The sequence below is a fragment of the Solanum lycopersicum genome, chromosome 1, assembly GCF_036512215.1.
Source record: "Solanum lycopersicum chromosome 1, SLM_r2.1".
Taxonomy (NCBI): Eukaryota; Viridiplantae; Streptophyta; class Magnoliopsida; order Solanales; family Solanaceae; genus Solanum; species Solanum lycopersicum.
The window spans coordinates 1,992,351-2,014,935 of NC_090800.1; the positions used below are offsets into that span (position 1 = coordinate 1,992,351).

The 22,585-nt window shown below is 29.4% G+C and overlaps 2 protein-coding genes across 3 annotated transcripts; one reads left to right on the forward strand and one right to left on the reverse strand.

The window, feature by feature from the left end:
* Positions 1-13,387: 13,387 nt before the first annotated feature.
* On the forward strand, positions 13,388-17,353 carry LOC138347629 (aluminum-activated malate transporter 8-like). The gene is made up of 4 exons (XM_069295935.1): positions 13,388-13,941; positions 14,337-14,461; positions 14,840-14,983; positions 15,789-17,353. Exons 1-4 carry the CDS (start codon positions 13,629-13,631, stop codon positions 16,713-16,715), a joined length of 1,509 nt encoding a protein of 502 aa, XP_069152036.1. The 5' UTR covers positions 13,388-13,628; the 3' UTR covers positions 16,716-17,353.
* On the reverse strand, positions 16,936-21,732 carry LOC101266854 (digalactosyldiacylglycerol synthase 1, chloroplastic-like). 2 transcript variants are annotated; one of them, XM_004228555.5, is made up of 7 exons: positions 21,023-21,732; positions 19,887-19,919; positions 19,483-19,570; positions 18,921-19,393; positions 18,559-18,825; positions 18,033-18,382; positions 16,936-17,761 (listed from the first exon to the last, which is right to left on the reverse strand). In XM_004228555.5, the coding sequence occupies exons 1-7, from the start codon at positions 21,602-21,604 to the stop codon at positions 17,230-17,232; spliced, it is 2,325 nt and encodes a 774-aa protein (XP_004228603.2). In that variant the 5' UTR covers positions 21,605-21,732; the 3' UTR covers positions 16,936-17,229. The 2 variants fall into 2 exon arrangements, with proteins under 2 accessions (XP_004228603.2, XP_069152030.1); XM_069295929.1 differs by having other exon boundaries at positions 19,887-20,720; positions 20,780-21,410.
* Positions 21,733-22,585: the final 853 nt, after the last annotated feature.

Sequence of the window (22,585 nt, forward strand, 5' to 3'; positions counted from 1 at the left end):
CTGATTTTAGCGATATTTTTTTTATTTATTATCATTTATAGCAATATTATGTTAAATTATGCAATATGAATTAAAAGTGAATTATGTATGCAATATATATAAATTATAATTGTTTTTTTGAAATATATTATATTTGTTTGGTAAAATTTGACACATTTGTATTATAAATGTATTAAAATGTGTGATAAATGTATTATCCATCATTAAAACTTGTATTATATGTGAATAATAAATTGTTCTTTGTAATATATATTAAACTTGTATTATAAATTAATTAAAAAACTGATAAAGTGAAAAAAATATTATTACTATAAATGATAAATATTTTTTTTATTATAATATATTTATGTAAGTTTCTCTTATACTTATTTCGATTGGGTTACATATTGACCTTCGTGAGTTATACTTTTTTATTTTATTTTGATTCGATTAATTGATGAATCATTTTGAGTTCAACCAGTAAAATCATCAAACAAGTTGCGTGTATTTTCGCCCCTAATTATAATAAAACCATTTTTTTTTTGTGTAGCTTGTAGAAAAAAAAAGGACCATATATTAATAATATTTAGGACCATCTATTATATCAAGTGGCAATCTATATAGAATTAGAAAGAAAAATCATAGTTTACAGTTTAACCGTCTAATAAATGTGTCAAAATATTCTATTGGTAAAAATGTCACTCTTAAAATGCTTCTTGAAAAGTGTAAAAAAAAATGCAATATTTTTCAACTGAAAATGCACATGCATGGATTTTTCAAGCAATTTTTTTTTTTTTGAAAAATAAAAAAATAATAATTTTAACCAAATATTGTTTTAATAAATAATCACCCCTAAAAATCACAATTATGGTTATTCTCATGGGTATTTGATTGAATCGATTAGAAAAAAATAAATAATATTTTTCATATTGGAAAATTAAGAACTTTTCCACTATTTCAGTAAAAATATATTTTCTATTGTGTTTTTTTTTTAATAAATTGATTCGATGAAAATGGAGAGAAAAAAAATCATATATTGTAAAATCGAATGGAGATTTTCACCTCTCGTCCATTATTTTACTTAATATGTTTGCCTTTGACATGTTTTTAAAGAAATTATTAATTAAAAAAGACAATTTAAATAAATTTTTCATATGTAATCTTTGGTTTTAATTTAATCTTTCTTCTTATCAAAGTAAAAATAAAAATGAAAAACAATCTAATCGGGAAAACTATAATATTATTCAAATGGTTACGTATCATATCATAGATTAAGAGTTTAATGTCATATATCGAGGAAGTATTAACACTAAATAGGGAGAGAAGCGAGCAAGATGGAAAAAAACGAGTGAGATAGTCATGTATCTCAGATACATGCGAATTACACCAGATACATACAAATATAGGTATCTAGTATGTATCTTGTATGATTCACGTATATCCGGAATACCAAATACATAGGAGAACGGCGAGTAAGATGGGAAGGAAGCGAGCTAGATTTGTATGTAATCGTCTATCTAGAACAAATACAGACTTTGACACCATGTATCTCAAGATACGTGTATCTCGACACACCAAATCTGATAATTAAGAGTCATAATACTATAAAATGTATCTAAATAATTAACAAATAAACTAGTAAGATTTTTGTACGTTGTCCAAATTAATTTGACTAGAATTATATTTGTACCACTTGATTTATTTTTTTTCAACTTGGAAGTGCTAGCAATCCCTAAGAAGAAATTAAATAGAAAAAGATCTACTAATTTATTATTTCTTGTTTGCTAAAATACACTAGACTTTGGTCCAAATATATTTTACGCGTTTTGGATTTGGACATTTTTTTTATGTCAAACATGAATAATCGGAATTAAAATTTAAAGTTTATGGGTTCAAATTTTCAGTTTCTAAGTTATTGTATTTTAATTTTGATAATTTATGTATGTTTAATAAATTTTAAAATTATAAAATTTAACCCAAAGTTATTAAATTCGCCTAAACTCATCAATCATATCCTTAGCTCTACCGTAGAAAATATAGTGTGTCTCAATATTTACATAAATTTGATCGATAAAAATAAAAAGATATGTTAGATATTGAGATATACGGAGATTATAATATCAGATATTGTCATCTTCCGCTATTATCAACTATTGGCTACTGCACGGCCGCCCACCAGTGTTTACGACCATCACCCATCATTTTTGTCAATTACTACAATCATAAGTCATCACAACTAGCGACCTTTTACGATTATCAAAACAACCACCCATCATTGCCCTCGTCATTAGATATCATTATTATCCATCATAAATATTAGTTGTCACCATCAATCCTTACTGTTTACTATCATCGCCACTAGCTAGCTATTACCTATAACACCACCATTTTTGTATTAGGGGGATTCATCTGAACCACCTTTGGCGAAAAATTATACTATACATAGTCGAAATAAATTTTTATGTATATATAGTAGATATCGAACCCCCTTCAGCTACTTCGTGTGTCTACTTCGACTACTTCGTGTGTCTATCCTATTTTTAATATGTCGATATCTAATATCATTCATTTGTTTTGCCCTTCGAATGTCCTTCAATAGAAAATTACATTTTTTATATATGGCTAAAGTTTTTCGTTAGGTATATATAGCAGAGGTTCAACTCCTTTCTATTTCTCATGTGTTTATTTCTTTATATTTTGACCAATATTAATGAAAATTCTGACTCCACCTCTTATCGTCACCCGTGATTTTATGTATTGTTATTGAGCTTTTCACAAAACTATTTCAAAGAAAAAGAGAGTATTATGCCTACGTTTAGAGAGGTAAGTTTCATGGTTAAATAATAAGATCATTCAATTTTCAATTGTTATACTAAAGTTACAAAACTATCTTTTATAACCAAAAAAAAAACTATATTCTATATATCATAAAAATTTCGAAAAAGAAAAGAGCAAAATTTAACGTTGAAAAACACAAGTGGTTTACCACATCTATAAAATTGTCCTATAAGTATAGCTACATTAGCAACCCAACTTATCTAATATCAATATTTCACCACTTGATAAATCAAAACAAACTTATTTTTTGTACAAACCTAATGGCTAATACCATATGGAGTTGTAAATTTTTAATTGGGAAATATTATCTTATTATATTTATTTATATACTCATATCATATATATTAGTTTTACCTATACTTGCAGATAATTACATACCTTATCACTAATTAAGAATTTTATATCATATATATATGTATTTTTACAACTAGATACATCAAAATAGGAAGAGAGACAAGCAAGATATATAGTCACGTATCTCAAATATACGAGAATCACACTAGATACATGTGTATGTATTGAGATCCGCATGTATCTGGAATATCGAACACATATAGGGTGGCGAGCAAGATGGGAGAGAGGCTTTGTCTATGTACATGTGAATCCGCTTGAGTACAGTGTATTTAGAACACATTACATCTAATGTTAACCACATATATTTCGAGATACATGCATCTTGACGTACCAGGATACACCAAAATCTGGTAAGATTCATAATATTAATTACTAAAATATGTCTAAGTTATTAGCTCCTAAACTATTAGGATTTATGTAAGGTTTCCTTTTTAATTTATTTCTTTTAAGTAGATAAAAGAATATTTTCTTTTAAATTTTATATATATATATATATATATATATATATATATATATATATATATATATATATATATATATATATAAATTTTTACTGTAAAACACATTTTTATGATTTTTTAAATAAAATTTAAATAAGAAATTAATTGATGTTTTTTTAAATCAAACTATTAGATCATAGACATAACCAATCCTAAAAACCAAGGACATTTTAATTTTATAAGACTTTTTATCAAATTGTTCAAAGAGTAGTGTACTAAATAGAATTAATAAATGAAATGAAGTACCACTTATCTTATTTTAGATATTTAATTAGTTTTTTGCCCAAGTGGGGATGTGTGGTGGATACATTTTCCAATGGATAAATTAATCATATATACTTGTAATTTATCAATTGGTAAATTTATGTGATAGTGTTTGAAATAAGAAAGAAAAATAAAAACAAGATTTACTTATAAATTTGTGGTTGTTAGAATGGTAGGTTAATTAGCTTATTAATTTGTCCTCCTCCTAAATTATACATATTAGAAATATTAAATATCAAAATTAATAAAGGACAATTTTAAACCTAATAAGTAAAATCCGATAGATTTGAATATGAAGTCAAAAAAAAAAAATTTAAAAGGAACAATGAAGTTTTTTTCATTGATGCGCACACACTAAACCCTAAACCCTAAACACATTTATATATATTTGAACCTAATATTTGCTATTAAATTGAACAATTTTATCGTTAAACTCCACATGTTTTTTTTTTATGAAATACTTTGTTATTTTTAATTTATATTCATCAATCGCAGTTTTCCACTTAAAACATTGACGGAGTTTCTCGACTTTCATAAATTAAAAGAAATCAATTGAGGGATTCTTTCGATTTTTTTAATGATTTTTAGGGGGAAAGGGGTTTTAATCCTTATATTATTGCATAATTTCAATTTTAGTCCTTTGTGTCCTCACACATACAATATCAGGTAAATAGCGGATTGTGAAAGAGACCGATTTAATATCACAATTAATAAATGAACCTTGAATTCAACTTAATCGGAAAAATTAGCTCATGAGATGAAAATACTTTTCAACTTTTCTAGTCCTCATTAAGAGAATTCACGTTAACTTAATAACCTTTCGTGTTATCACTCTTTACGTGTATCCACTTAAACACAATTACAACCACTAATTCTCATTATCTTAACTTGAACAAAGTACCCTTTGAAAAAGTGATTAACTTTTTTGAAAATAATGATAATCTCTATGAAGAAAAATCCTCTAGGGTTTACCCAACTTTTAAAAAATTATTCCATACTTAGGTAAAATAAAATAAAAATATTTTTTGGTCATACTTGCACATAAACTTGACCTAATTTTCATGTCATAGCCCAAAGGAGGTTAACAAACTCTAGAAAGGTTAGCTTTGCTTGTAATATTTTTTTGTGTGGCTAATAAAAAACATGCAAATGAAGTGTATAAACACACTTTAAGTCTAGCCAAATCAATAGATCATAGATATATAAAATTCTAAAGGTCAAGAAATCTTGATTAGACTTGTATCAAATGATTAAAATATGAAATTTGTTGAAAAAAATAATTAATTAATTAAATGAAGTGTATAGTACAACCAATTATTTAATGATTTATTGTGCAAGAGGGATTTGGTGTTTTATGACTTTTTGATCATGATAAATTCGTCAATATGAATGTTTATGATCAGATAATTTCAGAATTTGAAGTTTACGAATTCTGAATGATTTTTAAAAAAATTTAAAATAGCATAAAGTGTCCAATGGAATTTGAATCCAAATTAGGAGGGACGACATAGCTTTAGCAACTTCAATTTCTATGGCATGATAAAACACTTACTCTATCATAGTGGGTTTTTAATAAATGGTTAAACATTACGATTTTCACTAGTTTAAAATTTAATTACATCATTTTCCTTAAGTTTACGTTATTACAAATTTTACCATATTTTTCATCTCAGATACATGTATATATCGATTTCAGATACATGAAATAAGACATATTAGTCAGATACATATCATTAGGTTTATCTAATTAAGGGTTGTAACAACAATCTAAGGAGAAAGTCACGCTTAGATTCAATAAGATTGTGTTTGATCCATCAAGTATACTAAAAAGGGAAAATTGTATATAATGACAAACTAATATATCAAATTAAATGTTATAATAATACTTTGATTTAATTGTGCCCTGTAGCAAACTATTTGTCAATCACCTCTCTCCCTCAAACTCTGGCTCGCAACTCTCCCTCTCTCGCTCGCTTCTTCTCACTTTTATACAAACACAAGTGTATAAAATGCATTTATGTTTGTATAAAGCGAGAAAAAATTGTATATATACAAATATTTTCGTTCCCCTCTCTTCCCTCTCCCAGATCTCGCTAGCCACTCTCCCAGATCTCGCTTGCCACCCTCGCCTCTATCGCTTATACAAACAGAAACGAAATGTATAAATTGTGTTTCTATTTGTATAAAGAGAGAGAAATTGTCTATACACTTGCAAATACATATATCTTCGTCCTATACACTTATAATTATAAAATACAAATATTCTCCCTGCCCAATTTTCTTTTGTCTCTCTCTCTTTCTCGTTTTATACATACTCAAATTATACAATTGATTTGTATACAATTGCTTTCTTTTTGTATATGTATAGCGAATTATACAATTGAATTCTTTGTATATGTATAACGAATTATACATATTTATGTTTGGTATGGAGCGCAATTATGCAAACTTTGCTATAGCATACAAATATGAATTTTATGTTTGCTATATGTGAAAGTTCTTCTACTAAAAACTAAAAGGATAATATGAAGGTAGTACATGTTGGCCCATTGGGCTTTAATTAGAAAATACATGTTACTCAATTGGGCTTCAATTAGAAGTTTACGGGTCAGCCCATTTTTGTTAAACCACGATCTTTACAAAAATGTTGTTGCACCAAAACAAGATGTTTACGCGGAGTGTCCTTTCATAATAATGTAAATATGTATATTCGTCGTGATTTTTCCTCTTCCTCCTCTCCTTCTTTACCATTTTTTTATACGTACAGTAGAAAACTGAATTCTCATACTTATACATGATTATTTTGGATCAATTTTGGTCGAAAAATACTATTTTCGTAGAAGAACACCAAGTGAATCTATTAATTTTGTAAGGTTTGAATTGAATCTTGTTATTAGATTTGGAGTTGATTGGATCAATTACGAAGCAAAAATGTATCCTTAAAATTTCTATATAAAAGGTTTTTCAGAATTTTAGCCCTGACGAATGGTAAAAATTTCAGTCACAAATGCTAAAAGAAAATCTTCTAGATAAGTCAAGATTTTGTCATCACTAAATAGCATGTTGTGATGATTTAATTTATTTTTGACTCTAAAAGGTTGTTTTTCTTTAATAAGGTCAAAATTCAAACTATAATACTAAAATAATCTTATTTGTATATTTGATTAAATTTAAACAGATTAAAATAATCGAGTTAATAAATGAATGGTCACCATTCACCAAAGGTTACTTAACTAGGTTGATATAAATTGGTCAATATGAACTAATGGTTATCAATCACTTAATTAAATTTAATACTAAGATAATAAGATTAAGATGTACTTTTTATTATTTAGTCAAATAAAAGGAACCTAGCTATATGAAATTGAGTAATCCTACGAGGGGAAAAATAAAAGGAATTATCCCAATTACTTAGCTATGAATTTTTGTTCGTTGCTAATATATTTATATCTGTTAATTAAAAAATCGAACATGTTGCAAAACTCGCACCGGATAATATTATTTGTCAAATTTCGCGATAAAAGAATCCATTTCTATTTTCATTAATTTTAAAGTCGGTGAATTCATATTTTATTTCATCGTCAAAATTAATTTGTAATGAAAAATTTTTCTCCATTTTTTTTCTTTAAAAAAAATATTTCATATTTTAAATGAAGGATCAAAATAGTCCTTCTTCTTTGGGTCAAGGCTCAAAGTTATTCTTAAATTTTCACATAAAGCAGTAATAGTCCCTCATATTTGTAATATTGGTGCATTTTTGGTCCTCATCCAAAATTTTGTCTATTATTTGTACAAAAAACACATATTTTTAAGGTAAAATTATCATTGTCCCTTATAAGTTTATAATTACAAAAATTCTTCAAAATGAAACAATAATATAACCGCTGATACATTAATCTGATTCACGAGATACATTAATCGTTAAGTAAGATACATCACATTTTATACACGATACACTAATATGATGTACATTTTATACATGATACACTAATATGATGCATGAGATACATTAATTTGATGAACGAAATACCTTAATTTGATGTGTTGATACATTAATCTGATGTGTCATTTCTGTTTGATAAAAAGTCCATATCTATTTTAAAATCTAATCTTTGAATATTTTAAGCTTTTTAAATTTTGGGGATTTTTACTCACTAAACTTTAAAAAAAATTGTATAACCATTTACAACTTTAAAAACTTAAATTTTTAAGTTTCAACTTTAAAATCGAATTTACACCATGTTCTCATTCAAGAAGGGAAGTAGAACATATTTTTAATTACTTTATTATATACTTTAACATATGGGTGTTTATATTTCAAATTATTGGATCGATTATTACATATTTACACCATGTAGAACTCATTTTTTTTAAAAAAGACTCCATGTATTAGTATTTTCAAGGCTCAGCCCCAAAAATATATATTAAGAATGAAGAAAATATATGATACTCTTATCAAAAAAACTTAAATTTTTATAGTGAGCAAATATTTTTGCTCATTAATTATAATTTTAACATAATTTAACATCGAAATAATAATCAATGTCTTTCATAATTCACGTACATAACACATAAAATGTAATTGATGACCTAAAAATACACATTAGATGCCTCGAAAACCTTCTTTCGACACGACAAATCATGCGTCATGAACTTTGCCCACGTTGCATTTGTCGTGTCGTGAAAAAGGTAATTTTGTTATTATCGAGATAGGTGAGAGAGTGGTAGTAGAAGAGGAAAATCCAGTGAATAACAATCCAATATATTAAACTAACTCCATTAATAAGTCACTTAAACACTTCAACTTACAGACTAATAATCTAGACGAATCTATAATATGTATAAATCATCTCTATCATACAGTTGAGAAAAATATTTTTTAAAAAAAAAGCTTCATTTCAATTATCTCTACTAATTAGTGTGACATGAAAAATTGTAAAAACCTTTAAATTTAAAAGTTTTAGCATAATAATATCTATCATTTTAAAATAAATAAATAAATATATCTTAGAACTATCGTAAATGGTATGCAGATATCTCTAACATATTTTAGAGATATTGATATTTTTGCCGTTCAAAAACTAGAACATATACGCCTTTATATAACGATAAAAACAAATCAAGCAAGTCAAATTCAATGATTTCTAATTTCTACTATCTCCAGCCTCTTTTATATAATTTGACTACTAGAGTAGATAAAATATTATAATTGTTATTAATTTCATTTTGATCAAGTTGTAAATAACTAAAATGATCAAACAAATATTATTTGTACTATGGGGTCTATAATTTTTATAATTGTGTTTATTTTTCTAGAAAATTTCAGTGGCAGACCTATATAAATAAGGGACAATTAAGCAAGTCAAATTTTTTTTTTTTCAAATAGTAAATAAAATATTATTATTACTATGACAACTTGTGTGCTCTACAAAGCAACATTAACCTAGTTGTTTTTAATATGTATTAATGTAAAAAATCTCCTTTTAATCAAATTTTAAATAACTAAAAAAATGAATTATATGTCATATGTACATACTATATGAGATTTATGACTTTTATTTTCATGTCAATTCTTCTGAAATATTAACAATATTAGGAGTCTGGGAGTTCTGAATCAATTTATTCGTATACATAATTTATCTTTTAATACGAATATAGAATATACGAAAAAACTAGTGAATTCGTCTGAACCAATGAATCTCCACCTAACACCGCCTCACATACATATATATTACAAGAAAGGTATCACAAAAGTTAAATTTAGAGTAGATAAGATATTATTGTAATCATGATAATTTCTACAAGTACTTATAATATTTTGACTTCCTACAACATGTGGTGTATATTACAAAGATAAATATCCTTGTTGATATTAGTATGTACTAATGTTAATGTCCTTTTGATCACACTTTAAATAACTAAAATGAAACAAATATCATATGTTTATGATTTTTATGATTGTGTTATTCTTTTGAAAAATTCAGTGGCAGACCTATATATAAGTAACAAGAATCAAGCAAGTCAAATTCAATGACTTCTTTTTCAAAGTTTATATATATATATATATATATATATATATATATATATGCCCACCACCCCCTCTTTTGTTTTATTGGGCTATTATAGTAGATAAAATATTAGTTTATTTTTTATCGTAAATTTTTTATAATATTTTGAATTATCAATTATTGTGACTTATAGTATCTTTTACGTAGTTTACAAATATATAAATTTTATTTCACAAAAATTTGAAAATTTCATGTGTAATTTTCGATCAGAAATTATTTGACTCTAGAAAAATAAAAAGTGTCTCATAAATTGGATCGAAAAGAGTATTGCTATTTATGATAGTCTTGATTTTATTAGTACTTATAATATTTTGGCTTCCTATGACAACTTATGTGCTCTACAAAGGGAAACTAATCTCCTTGATTTTTAAAGAAAAATTCATTTGGCCAGAAAATTTGTTCAGAATTTGATCAGAATGATATTATATTTATATTATTTTATTTTATTGAATATTTTTATTCTTTTAACTTTAATATAATTTAACTAAAAAATGAAGAAAAATCAATTTATAATTACAAGAATAAAGATATTAAAATTTTTGTAATTTACTGGCCATTTAGCTTTATCCGATTTTTAATATGTATTAATGTATACTAAAATAAATGAAATGTCATAATATACATATATGAGATTTATGACTTTTATGTTCATGGCATTTTTGTGAAAAATTAAGTACTAAGCAAGTTAATTAATTCAATGACATTTTTGTTTTGTATCTCTATCTTTTGTTTTATTTAGTTATTAGAGTAGATAAGATATTATTGTTAGCATAATAGTTTTTAGAGAAAATTGTATATAATAGCAAACTAATAACCTAAAATAAATGGAATAGCTAGGGTTTGATTTAATTGTGCTCCATAGCAAACGTTAGCTAAAATTTGTCAGCGTTTCTCTCCCAGAAATCTCGCTCGCCACTCTCCATTCTCGCTCGCCTCTCTTGCTTTATACACAGAAGTGTATAATTCTGTTTCTGTTTTGTATAAAGCGAGAGAAAATTGTATATACACATTCAAAAATATATATCTTCGTGTTATACACTTAATTATACAATTTACAAACATTTTACTTTAAATATTGCAGTGAAAAAGGTCAACGAATTATACAATTGCGAATTATACAATTGCAGCGAAATACAATTTTCTCTAGCTTTATACAACAGAAGTTTATATATTGTGTTTCTGTTTTTGTATAAAGCGAGAGAAAAACATATATCTTCTTGCTATACAGTTAATATTGCAGCGAAATAGGCAGTGAATTATACAATTGTGCATTATATAATTGTAGTGAAATAAGATAGCGAATTATACAATTGCAGCGAAATAGGCCGGCGAATTATACACTTGTATATGTATAGCGAATTATACAGTTTTATGTTTGCTATGGAGCGCAATTATGCAAAGTTTGCTATAGCACACAAATATGAATTTTTTGTTTGCTATATGTGAAAGTTGTCCTAGTTTTTAATAGTACTTATCATACTTAACAACTTGTGTGTTCTATAAAGATAAATATCATTGTTGATATATTTAGTATATACGAATATTAATCACTATATCAAAAATATTCTTTAGCGATAATTAATTAATGATAATAGCTTAATTATCATTAAAAATATATTTTTAGCGGCATTGAACACTCTTTGTAAATGTCCCTAAAACCTTTAGCGACACTGAATACAATGACAATTAACTAATATCAGTAAAAACTTTCTCATTCTTTATTAATATGTATAATTATTTCTGCTAAAGGTTATTTTTATCGTAATGAATGTCATTTTGATAACACTTTAAATAACTAAAATGAAATAAATATCTTGTTTATGTATTGTTATTAGGTTTATAATTGATTTTCATGATCTATATATGTACTATAAGAAAGGAATAAGAAAGTCAAATTCAATATAATGACTTTTTTTAGTTTACTAGTATCTACACTCTTTTTATTTTATTTTATTTGTCTATTGAAGTAGCATGATATTATTATCTTGTTATTATAAGATCTACCACTAAAATAAAACTCTCATGTACAAAATATAAATTATTAAAATATTCCACCTCATTATTTTTTCCAACTATAAATTGAGATTCTTTCAGATTTTTTATTACAAAATTCTCACTTTTAACTCGTCTCTCTTCTTTCTCTCCCAACACACTTTACTTATCCTAAAACGATTATTTTCATGGAGATTAATTCAACAAATCAAGAAAATCATAGTGTTTCCACAAAGTGGTGGAACAAACTTAAGTATATTCCAAGAAAAATTCAAAAAAAAATTGGAAAAATTGCAAAAAACACAAAGCAAATTGGCAAAGATGATCCAAGAAAAATTTGGCATGCATTTAAAGTGGGATTAGCTCTCACTTTAGTTTCTTTGTTCTATTACACTGAACCATTATTTCATAATTTTGATCAACCAGTAATGTGGGCTATTCTGACTGTGGTGGTTACTTTTGAATTCACCGCTGGTAATTCTTTTCTTCTTTTTTTTTTTTACTATAATTAATCTTCCAATTTTTATCGATGGAAAAAGAAATCGTATCGTTCATCTTATTAAACTATGAACTAGATAATTATTAGATGTGAGCTATGTTTAGCGATGAGGTTCACGGCTAATTTTTCAATTTCATTACTAAATAGCAAAAAAAAATTATTATCTAATGACATATCAGCGATGAATTATCAAAAATTATATTAGATACGAATTATCTAGATTTTTTAAATTTTATTTATTTATTTATTCAGGTGCAACCATATCAAAGAGCATAAATAGAGGAATTGGTACAGCCCTAGCTGGTGCATTTGGTCTTGGAGCTAAATATTTAGCTGAATTAATTGGGAGAGAAGGTCCAAATCCTATAGTTCTTGGAGTTTTGGTCTTTATTGTAGGTATGAAAATGCAAAGCATATTATATAATAAAATAATAGCAAAAAAATAAAAATAAAAATGTTAAAGTGAATGAAGTCTACTATGTGAATCTATTTGACTAATCAACTAATAAGTTTTAGAAAAAAATAGGGAAAATGCAATCTATGTTCGAAATTTCAGAGACACATTTATACTATATTAAGGTCCTATTACCTCCTAAACTTATTTTATAAGTAATTTTCTATCCCTTTTCGGCCTACGTGGCACTAACTTGAAAAAAAAGTCAATCAGCGTTGGTCCCACAAGTTAGTACCACGTAGGCCGAAAAGAGGTAGGAAATTATTAATAAAATAAGTTCAGGGGGTTAATAGGACCTTAGTATAGTATAAATGTATCTCTGAGATTTCGAACATAGATTGAGGGGGTACTCGTGCATTATCCCAAAAAATATATATATTTTTTGAAATTTATGATCCTAACAAATTTACCTATAAAAAAATACTTTTAAAACTGATGGTCATTTTTCTGAATGTCTTTAAAAAATAATCATAAATATATGAAGTTGTAAATAAAAATATAAGTATTTTTCTACTAAGATAAAATGCGGTTGTTTGTAAATTTTTGTCTCATAAATACGTCATAACATTTACATTGTTTTTCATTAAAGATAAAATGAGAAGTTTAAGGAAAGATTTTATTTTTATTGGATAAACTAGAAGTTTTTAAAAATAGAATTATATAAATTGAAACGAATTAAGATGTATAAATTTAACTTTATTTATAATGATATACATACAGGTGCTTTAGGTACATTTACAAGATTTTACCCTCATATTAAGAGGAGGTATGACTATGGAACCATGATATTTGTTTTGACCTTTAGTTTGGTTGCCATCTCCGGTTATCGAATCGAAAATATTTTTGAATTAGCTCATCGACGAATATCTACTATTATTATCGGTATTTTCACTGTTATGTTCATCTCAATAATTATTCGTCCAGTATGGGCCGGAGAAGATCTTCATAAGCTTGCTAGTATTAACCTTGAAAAGCTAGCGAGCTATCTAGAAGGTTTGTTTCGATTTATATGACTTTATTTTATTTTTAATTTAGAAATTATTCAACTTTTAAAACTTTTTATTTACCTAACCTTTCAAAATATGACCCCTATGTCATACTCCCTATGGTTCACATTAAATGATTTTCTAACTTTTTTAAATTTTGTCTTATCTAGTTAAGCAATTGTCCCTCTTATTAAGTAATAATATTAAATTATTTTCTTAATAGGAGCGTCAAAATTTACAAATTAAAAAAAATATATTATTTTTCTTAAATATAATTTAAACACAGTTACATAAATTGAAACATACGAAATAATACTTAATATTTTGTCACATAGATTAACTTAGGAATTCATATGGAGCAACATATTGAAAAATTTTAATTTTTTTTTATTGTTTTTACAGAATTTGGAAGTGAATATTTTCACATTTCTGAGATAAAAAGTGTTGAAGGTAACAAAAATAATGAAAAAGGACTTCATGAAGCTTTATTAAGTATTATTGGTTCTAAGGCCAATGAAGAATCCCTGGTAAGTAAATTATATTATAATTATCATAATTTTAAATTTTTAAAAAGAAAGTAATAATTTTTCATTACTAGTTAAAACTTTTTTTTTATTGCATTCAAAAAAAAAGGTTACTATTATTTGAGTATTTATTATTTTTCTATATATGACGAGACATTTTCTTACTTTTGTTAAAAAAATCACCTTTGTAACACATGCATGAGAGTCACTTTATAACGACTTTCAGAATTTGAATTTTATTCATTAACGATATAAAAGAACTTCATATTATGAATGAATTTAGTTAACAACATTGATTGACAATACTTAAACTAAATATTCAGCAACATGATATAATAAGTTAAATTATACTGATAATGTATCGTTTATTCGATTTTTCAGGCAAACTTAGCATGGTGGGAACCCCCTCATGGAGGTTTCAAGTTTAATCATCCATGGAAACAATACTTGAAGATTGGTAGTCTTGTTAGAAAATGTGCTTGCCATCTTCTAGCTCTTAATAGCCACATAAATTCTAAATCTCAGGTACATATATAAAACACTCTGATCTTTTCAAATCCTATTTTTTTTTGTCACCTTGTGATATACATTTCGAGGTGTGGGGGGGTGGGAGGGGGTACTTGTACAAGTTACTAGAAACAGTTAAAAAATATCGTGTCTCATGATATATATTAAAGAGGATAACCTACTTGCCCAATATCGTACCACAATATGACTTTATAATTTTTTCAGAATAAATATGCAAAGATTGTTTTTTTTTTTTTTTTTTGGGGGGGGGGGGGGGCTTGTAAGAATTACTAGAAACAGTTAAAAATATCGTGTCTCATGATATATATTAAAGAGAATAACCTACTTGCACAATAATGTACCGTGATATGATTTTATAATTTTTACAGAGTAAAAATCCAAAGATTTTAGGGGGGGAAGGGGGGGTTACGAATTACTAGATACAGTTAAAAAATGTCGCGTCTTATGATATATATTCAAGAGGATAACCTACTTTTGCACAATAATATATCGCGATATAATTTTATAATTTTTACACAGTAAAAACCCGAATAATTACTAAAAACGTATCAAATTTTAAAAACTTCGAACAACTTAATACAACTATATTGATTTTGAATGGTCAAACATTTTGTAACACCAAAAGTCAAAAATCAATAATGCTGCATAAATTAAAACAAAATATAATATATTACTTCTTTTGTTTATTGAGAGATCAACTTATGTTTTTAATAGTATAAAAGTTTGTTTAATATATATAACTTAAATTTTATGGTATATATATATAGTCAAATTAACATATTATTAATTGTTAATTTTGTAGGCACCAAATGAATTTGAGAGGAGGATAGAAGAAGTATGCAAAAAAATGATTATGGAATCTAAAAATGCATTAAAAGAATTTGCATTGTCCATTAAAACTATGGCACAACCAATTTCTTATATATGTAACACAAAAAATGTCATTGATGACCTAAAACTCACACTAGGCACTTCAAAAACCTTTTTTCGATACGATGAATCGTGCGTCATGGACTGTGTCCCCACCGCGTCGGTCGTGTCCTTACTCATCGCCGTCACTAAATGTGTCGACGAGATCTCTGAGGCTATCGAGGAGCTTTCGAGCAAAGCACGTTTCGAGAAAAAGAGTATGTCGCCGGCAACAGCATCACGATCGCATCGGCCACGAATATTGCACCGTGGGACCGTGAATCCTATTGTGGAGGATGAGATGAATGGTGGTGATTTTGTTTCGATCGAGATAGGTGACAATGTAGACTCAAAGGGGGAAGTGGTAGTAGAAGAGGTGAATCAAGTGAATAATACAATAAATGCAACAAAAGAGGAATCTTTTGTTATTTGGATAAGTGGAAGCACCGCAATGGCTATAGTGGAAGAGATGATAACGCCAAAAAAGATCGGAGATTTTATGGACTTAGTCGATATAAAGCTTTATAACAACATTCCATTTGTTGAATCAACAAAAGGAGTACTAACAGTCCTAGAGGGGGCGAATCAGGTGAATAATACACTATTTAAAACAAAAGAAGAATCTATTGTTATCGGGATACGTGAAAACATGACAACAACAAAAGTGGAAGAGATGGAAATGACAGAGAACAAAGTAGAACTAACAGACTTAACAGATATAAAGTTTAACAATAGCATTCAGTTTCTCGAATCTATATTGATGACCGTAACAACAATAGTAGAGGAGATGAAAACGACAGAAAAAAAGGAGACTTTGTAAATTTAGTCGATACAAAGGTTTATGATAGCATTTAATTTTTTAAAATAGAAAATTGTAAATAATTGCACATGAAAGTATTAGTGAAATTTGTTCAAGTATTTAATTCCCTTTCAATATTATTTTGTATGTGTATTACAAGTTAGTTTTTGCTCTACAAAGTGCAATTTCATATATTTAATTTACAAAAATACATGAAAAAAATAATTTGACACATTTTAGATAGACAAAGAACATATATCATAATTTTACACATCCTATTTACTTTTCTTGCTGCATCACTAGTTACAAAAATCATCAAAATAAAACCTGAAACACTAGTGCAGAGGTGGAGCTAGGGAACACGAAGGGTTTCATCCGAATCTCTTTCCAAAAAAAAATACGCTATATATAAGATCAAAATGACTTTTTACGTGAAAATCCTGGTTACGACACTAATACCAGGTAACGATTGGAGTTATGAGTATCCAAGTTACATCACACCTATACAGGTCAAATGAGATGTGTATATATATAACTACCAGCCATAAATTGGGTTTTCTACCTGGGGAGGTAAGAGATTGAGATCTTCACAATGCTGCTGGTCAAAATCTCGTGTTCCCGGTGTTGCACCAGAACACCACCTCACGAACTCGCTCCCTGTGAGACAATATTGTGCGAATGCCAGACTCCCGTCAACCATCCCACCGAGATTTGGCATGGAAACTGATTTTCCTATGCCCTTGATCCTGGTTTTTCTCCTGTCACCGCCTTTTTCACTAGTCAAAACCTTATCGAGATCAGAATATTCGATGAATCTCTGTGTTGCAGCTTCCCACGAAAGCTTATATTGTTCCTCGGGAGTTAGAGGCTGAGGTTCACCGGTCATTGCCTCTTTAACCTTTGTTACAAAGTCTTCTGATGTCTTATACGTCAAGCAGTTAGGAAATGCCTGGAAGAACTCATTAGACGGATGATCTGCACAAACTACAAATTTCCCCATAGCGAGTGCCTCAGCTGTAGCTGTACAGAGTACATCGCTGATACTAGGATTTATAAAGACTTTATAACTGCAAGTAAAAATTTATCGATCAGGAAAGATGAACCATGAAGTACATTTTTTACGCAAGTGACTAAGATCATAACAATCGCCTTTCAAATTCATTCAAGAACCAAAAAATATGCTTTCAAGTCTACGCATGCGTGTGTAAAGTATAGGTAGCGCCTATGTTCTATCTAAAGATCGAAGTATTAAAGCAGCTTTATGATATAACATATTACCAGCAGCATCTTCGCAGAAAAACTAAAAGGGGTTCTATTAAAAGGATTCATATTTCATACCTATGAAGAGAATCATCCGCGTGGTCTCTGCCTTTCATGAAGTTGACATTCAAATTTAACGTCCTAGCCGTTGTCTGCACTTCATGAGCGTCTTCCCCGTTGCCAAACAAATCCATATTAAAACCATCAAGGTCACTTTTGTGCTTCGCTAAAAGGTCTATTAACTCCCTGTAACCCTTAGCCCAAACCATTTTTCCCAAGAAGTATGCACCTTTAGAGAAAACTTGCTGACCGTTTTGTCTTTCTGCAGCCATTTTTTCTCCAATTTTCAAAAACTTCGGATTTACACCATGAACGTTGCAGACCACAGACCTGGGTAAATCCTGTGTAGCAGCAGAAAGGCGAAGCACCTAAACAACGAAATTAGCATTTCCATCAGAGAACCGGGATAAATTAAATAATTAGACACGATAAACACATTTCAAAGTGCTAACGCATCTTTTGGTCTGTAAAGCTGTAAAGAATTTAACGAACAACTTTTCCTACTCCCATCTTGGAGAACGCAATCAATATATAAGAATATTACCTTGTCACAATGCGCTCTTGTGACCCAATTATTTACGTGTTTCACAAGGAAAGCTTGAAGAGCTCCATTCTTCTCTCTTTTGATATACTCCAAATAATTTGTGTGAACAATACCAACGACATGGTTAAACTTATCAGTCCAACGTTTGCCATGGTGGTACCAGTTTAGATGTTCTGGCTCCTCTAAGATTGCAATATCAGCATCCCGTGATGGGATAAACTGAGTAGTATCTCCAGCTGGTAGTATACTTCGCCTTTCCTTGGAGAACTGGAGAGGAAAACGAAGTGTCAAATAATCACAGCATTTTTCAGTAACATCATTTTGTTTTACTGAATAATATGCAGTAAGTTCGCGTGAAATACCTTTCCAGGATAAAACGAGATCTTGAAATCAGTCTTGAAACCGACTCTTTCCTCAAGCCAATTCCGTATGTAGAGTTCCTGCTCTTCTGGTGAACTAAATGTAAGATTGTTTGGATAAACTAGTTCTTGGTCCGATTTACATAGCCATGGAACCAAGAGTGTAACGTTCTGCTTTTCAGACTTGGCCAAATAAGCCGCTCGGAAGAGAGGATTGACAGCTGTTCCGGTCATCCACGGAAGGCTAGCAGTTGTGACTATGGCTACATGTCTTTTACCATCTGATACGTTTTGCTTTGTCGAATTGCTCCAAAACCCACCTTCATAATGATGACCAGTACTTCGTAGTACACTGGCAATTCGTAGTTCTAGTTCATCAATCATATTATCGCCTTCGATCAGGGAACAATCTCCTTCAGGTAATAGCTTGTTTCGCCGTTTGCTGCATAAACTCTCAACGATCTTGTCTGAGATATCTATTGCAAGTAGAACAATCCAGAGAAACACAAACTCAGATCGAATCAACAAGTTTACAAAAATCACAAACCGTTTGACAGACTATTACCTTTTCTTATGCCAATTTGATCCAAAAAGGGGCTTGACTGTCTAACCAAATATGCTAACAACTCTGGCACGTCCAGTGGCGGAACTCCCTGCATAGACAAAGATCATGTAAAGGAACCAAATAGCTTCATCCTCAGTCATTTTCTAGTTAAACATTAATATGTCCACTTTTCAAAAAAGATATAAATCCAAAAACATTATAAACCGACCATTGTACAATCGAAGGTTATAATGGTCGGTTTATAAGGTTGTGTTTCCTTGCTGTTCTTCAATCAAGATCGTCATTTCAAACTTCCTTACCTTAACCGACAAAGCAAAGCATTATTTACACAACTCGTTGAAAGTCCAAACACATCTAAAACCTTGCAATTACAACTTCACGAAATGTAGAAGTAAGACACTAACCTTCGACTCTTCTGGTTCCTTGCAAATTGACTTCTGAAAAATCATTAGACAAAACACAAAAACAGCAGATTAATCATGTGAAAAGGAAAGCCGTGATAAGTAGCAAGTCGGATCAATTTTAATACAACGTTTCATATAAAACTCTCTTCTAAAAAAATTCGGCATACAACTCTACATTACTAGTACAACTTTAGCTTCTAGTGTAAAACTCGTATAACTAACACTTACATAAATTATTGACTGCGTAAAAACTATATATATAGATCACAATTCACACAAGATAATCTTCGTGCTATAATTCCTCCATAGCTAGTCCGTGAAGCAAATCACCTCCAACTAGTTAGCCTTATTTTAAGTAATTCTGCTTCCTCGTACATAAACATAACATTAACATTGTCGCATGGGCTCAAAAAGTTCAAAACTTAAATTTTTGACAAAAAAAAAACGTTTCGTGAACTCCTTTTGTTCGGGCTGTTTCTACAAAAGAAAAAGGTAGTAACTTTTTGGTTCTTTTGCCCAAAAAGCCACCACTTTTCTCTTTTATAACAATCAACAACAACGACATACCCAATGTAATCTCACAAGTAGAGTCTACGAAGGACAGAGTGTACACAGACCTTACTCCTATCATGTAATCCCACAAGTAGAGAATAGAGTGTACGCAGATCTTACTCGTATCATGTAATCCCACAAGTAGAGTCTGCAAGGATAGAGTGTACGCAGACCTTACTCCTATCGTGTAATTCCACAAGTAGAGGATAAAGTGTATACAGACCTTACGCGTATCATATAATCCCACAAGTAGAGTGTGCGAAGGATAGAGTGTATGCAGACCTTACTCGTATCATGTAATCCCACAAGTAGAGTGTGCGAAGGATAGAGTGTATGCAGACCTTACTCGTATCATGTAATCCCACTAGAGTGTACGTAGACCTTACTCTTATCTTGTAGAGATAGAGGACGTTGTTTCTGATAGACTCTCGACTTAAATGAAGCATTTTGAAAAGGGAAATACATAAAATGAGAGTCGTAACAATGACAACAATATATTCAGTATAATCTCACGAGAAGGGGTTAAATGAGAGCATTAACGATAGAGACAACGAAACAATACAATAATGGAAGAACAAACTTACGAAGCTCGATTTTACTTTCTCCATAAATTCACTATTCTTAATCCCTTCGAAAATCTCCACCGGAGAAGACGAATTCGAACTCTTAATCTCAACCTCCATCTCTCTTAATCGATTCCTAAAAGCCCTAATTGGTTCCCAATTACTCAATTCCCCAAATTGCTTTTCATCCTTAAACCTCTTCTCTCTTCTCCATTTCCCCAATTTCTCATCTTCCGATTCCGTCACAATCGCATTCGTAATTCCCGATAAATCGATCCTAAGCTTCCCTTTCGGTGCCCAATTGAAGTCCGGCGACGAATAAGCCCTACGTATTTCCGATAATTTTGGACGGAGCTTCTTAACAAAATCAATTTCTCCCGGAGTAGTTGCAGTTGCAGTTGCGGTAGCGGTAATTGTTGGTACTGAGCTAAGGAAGTTTTCGAGCTCCTTAGCTCTGTTTCTGATGAGTTGTAGATCTGCGTCGGCGGAAGAACGAACCTCTTTCCATCCTTTAGATATCAATGAAAACGCTTTCTCCGCCGTAGACGAATACGACGACGATGACGGCGTCGTTTTAGTCTCCGGCGGCTTGAAATTCATCATTTTTTTTCTAGGGTTTTAGCAATTGCTCTGTTTTTTCTTCTTCCTGAAAATTTGGAGAAGAAGAAGAATGAGTGGTTGAAAATTGAAGCTTTTAACAATGGTGGAATGACACGTAGGATGACACGTGTACTCGCTAGATTCCCGGGAGATGACGTGGATGGATGTGATTCGATGACGTGGATTTTGGTGATGTGATTGGGCCTGGACTGTGAACGGATTGGGCCTAGTTTGTGGATTGTGAATATAATAGCATCAAATATACCTTCAAATTATCGTAAAGGATATGTATATTCTTTCCGTTATATTTTTGGAAATATTGGCGGAAAAACAAGAGTCTATGTTCCCCTTCCATTATATCGGATGAATAAATAGAGATACGTGGCGCAATTTAATTCGTTGATCCGATATTTGATAATTGTTAGGTCAATGAATAAGATAATGACACGTGTATATCCGTTAATATAAATAATTCACAAATTCTTCACCCTTAAAATTGTCAACCAAACGTGGTAGTAATATTATATATGAATTACTCAACTTTTTTCTTATCCACCTATCAAACATCGTATGAGTTATAGCATATAGACTCTAAAAGATTTGTTTATACCGCTACCAATTCCTTATATTTAAGGTCATATTCTCGCTAAGCTTTATATATATGTCAGAATTTTTCCGTCATATTTTTGGAACATCGGTAAATTTTTGTTGTGCAAAAACAAGAGCATATGTGCCCTTTAATTCTAACGGAAGACTAAATAGGGATACGTGACGCAATCTAATCCGTCGATTCGATATTTAATAAATGTTCGATCGGTAAATAAGATTATGACACGTGCACGTCTGTTCATATACATAAACCACAAATTTTTCATCCTTAAAATTATCAACAACGTGGTATTAATATTAATATTATATATGAATTGCTAACTTTTTTCTTATCCACATATCAAAAGTTGTATGAGTTATAACCTATAGACTCTA

Bases quoted from the DNA above. Each gene is read 5' to 3' on its own strand.
- LOC101266854 (XM_004228555.5), bottom strand. From the start codon at position 21,604: ATGATGAATTTCAAGCCGCCGGAGACTAAAACGACGCCGTCATCGTCG. The intron at 19,394-19,482 runs GTAATAGTCTGT...TACTTGCAATAG, and splicing joins TCAAATTGGCATAAGAAAAG to ATATCTCAGACAAGATCGTT. The intron at 18,383-18,558 runs GTAATATTCTTA...TTCGTTGTTTAG, and splicing joins CAAGAGCGCATTGTGACAAG to GTGCTTCGCCTTTCTGCTGC.
- LOC138347629 (XM_069295935.1), top strand. From the start codon at position 13,629: ATGTATAAATTTAACTTTATTTATAATGATATACATACAGGTGCTTTA. The intron at 13,942-14,336 runs GTTTGTTTCGAT...TTGTTTTTACAG, and splicing joins GCTAGCGAGCTATCTAGAAG to AATTTGGAAGTGAATATTTT. The intron at 14,462-14,839 runs GTAAGTAAATTA...TCGATTTTTCAG, and splicing joins AGGCCAATGAAGAATCCCTG to GCAAACTTAGCATGGTGGGA.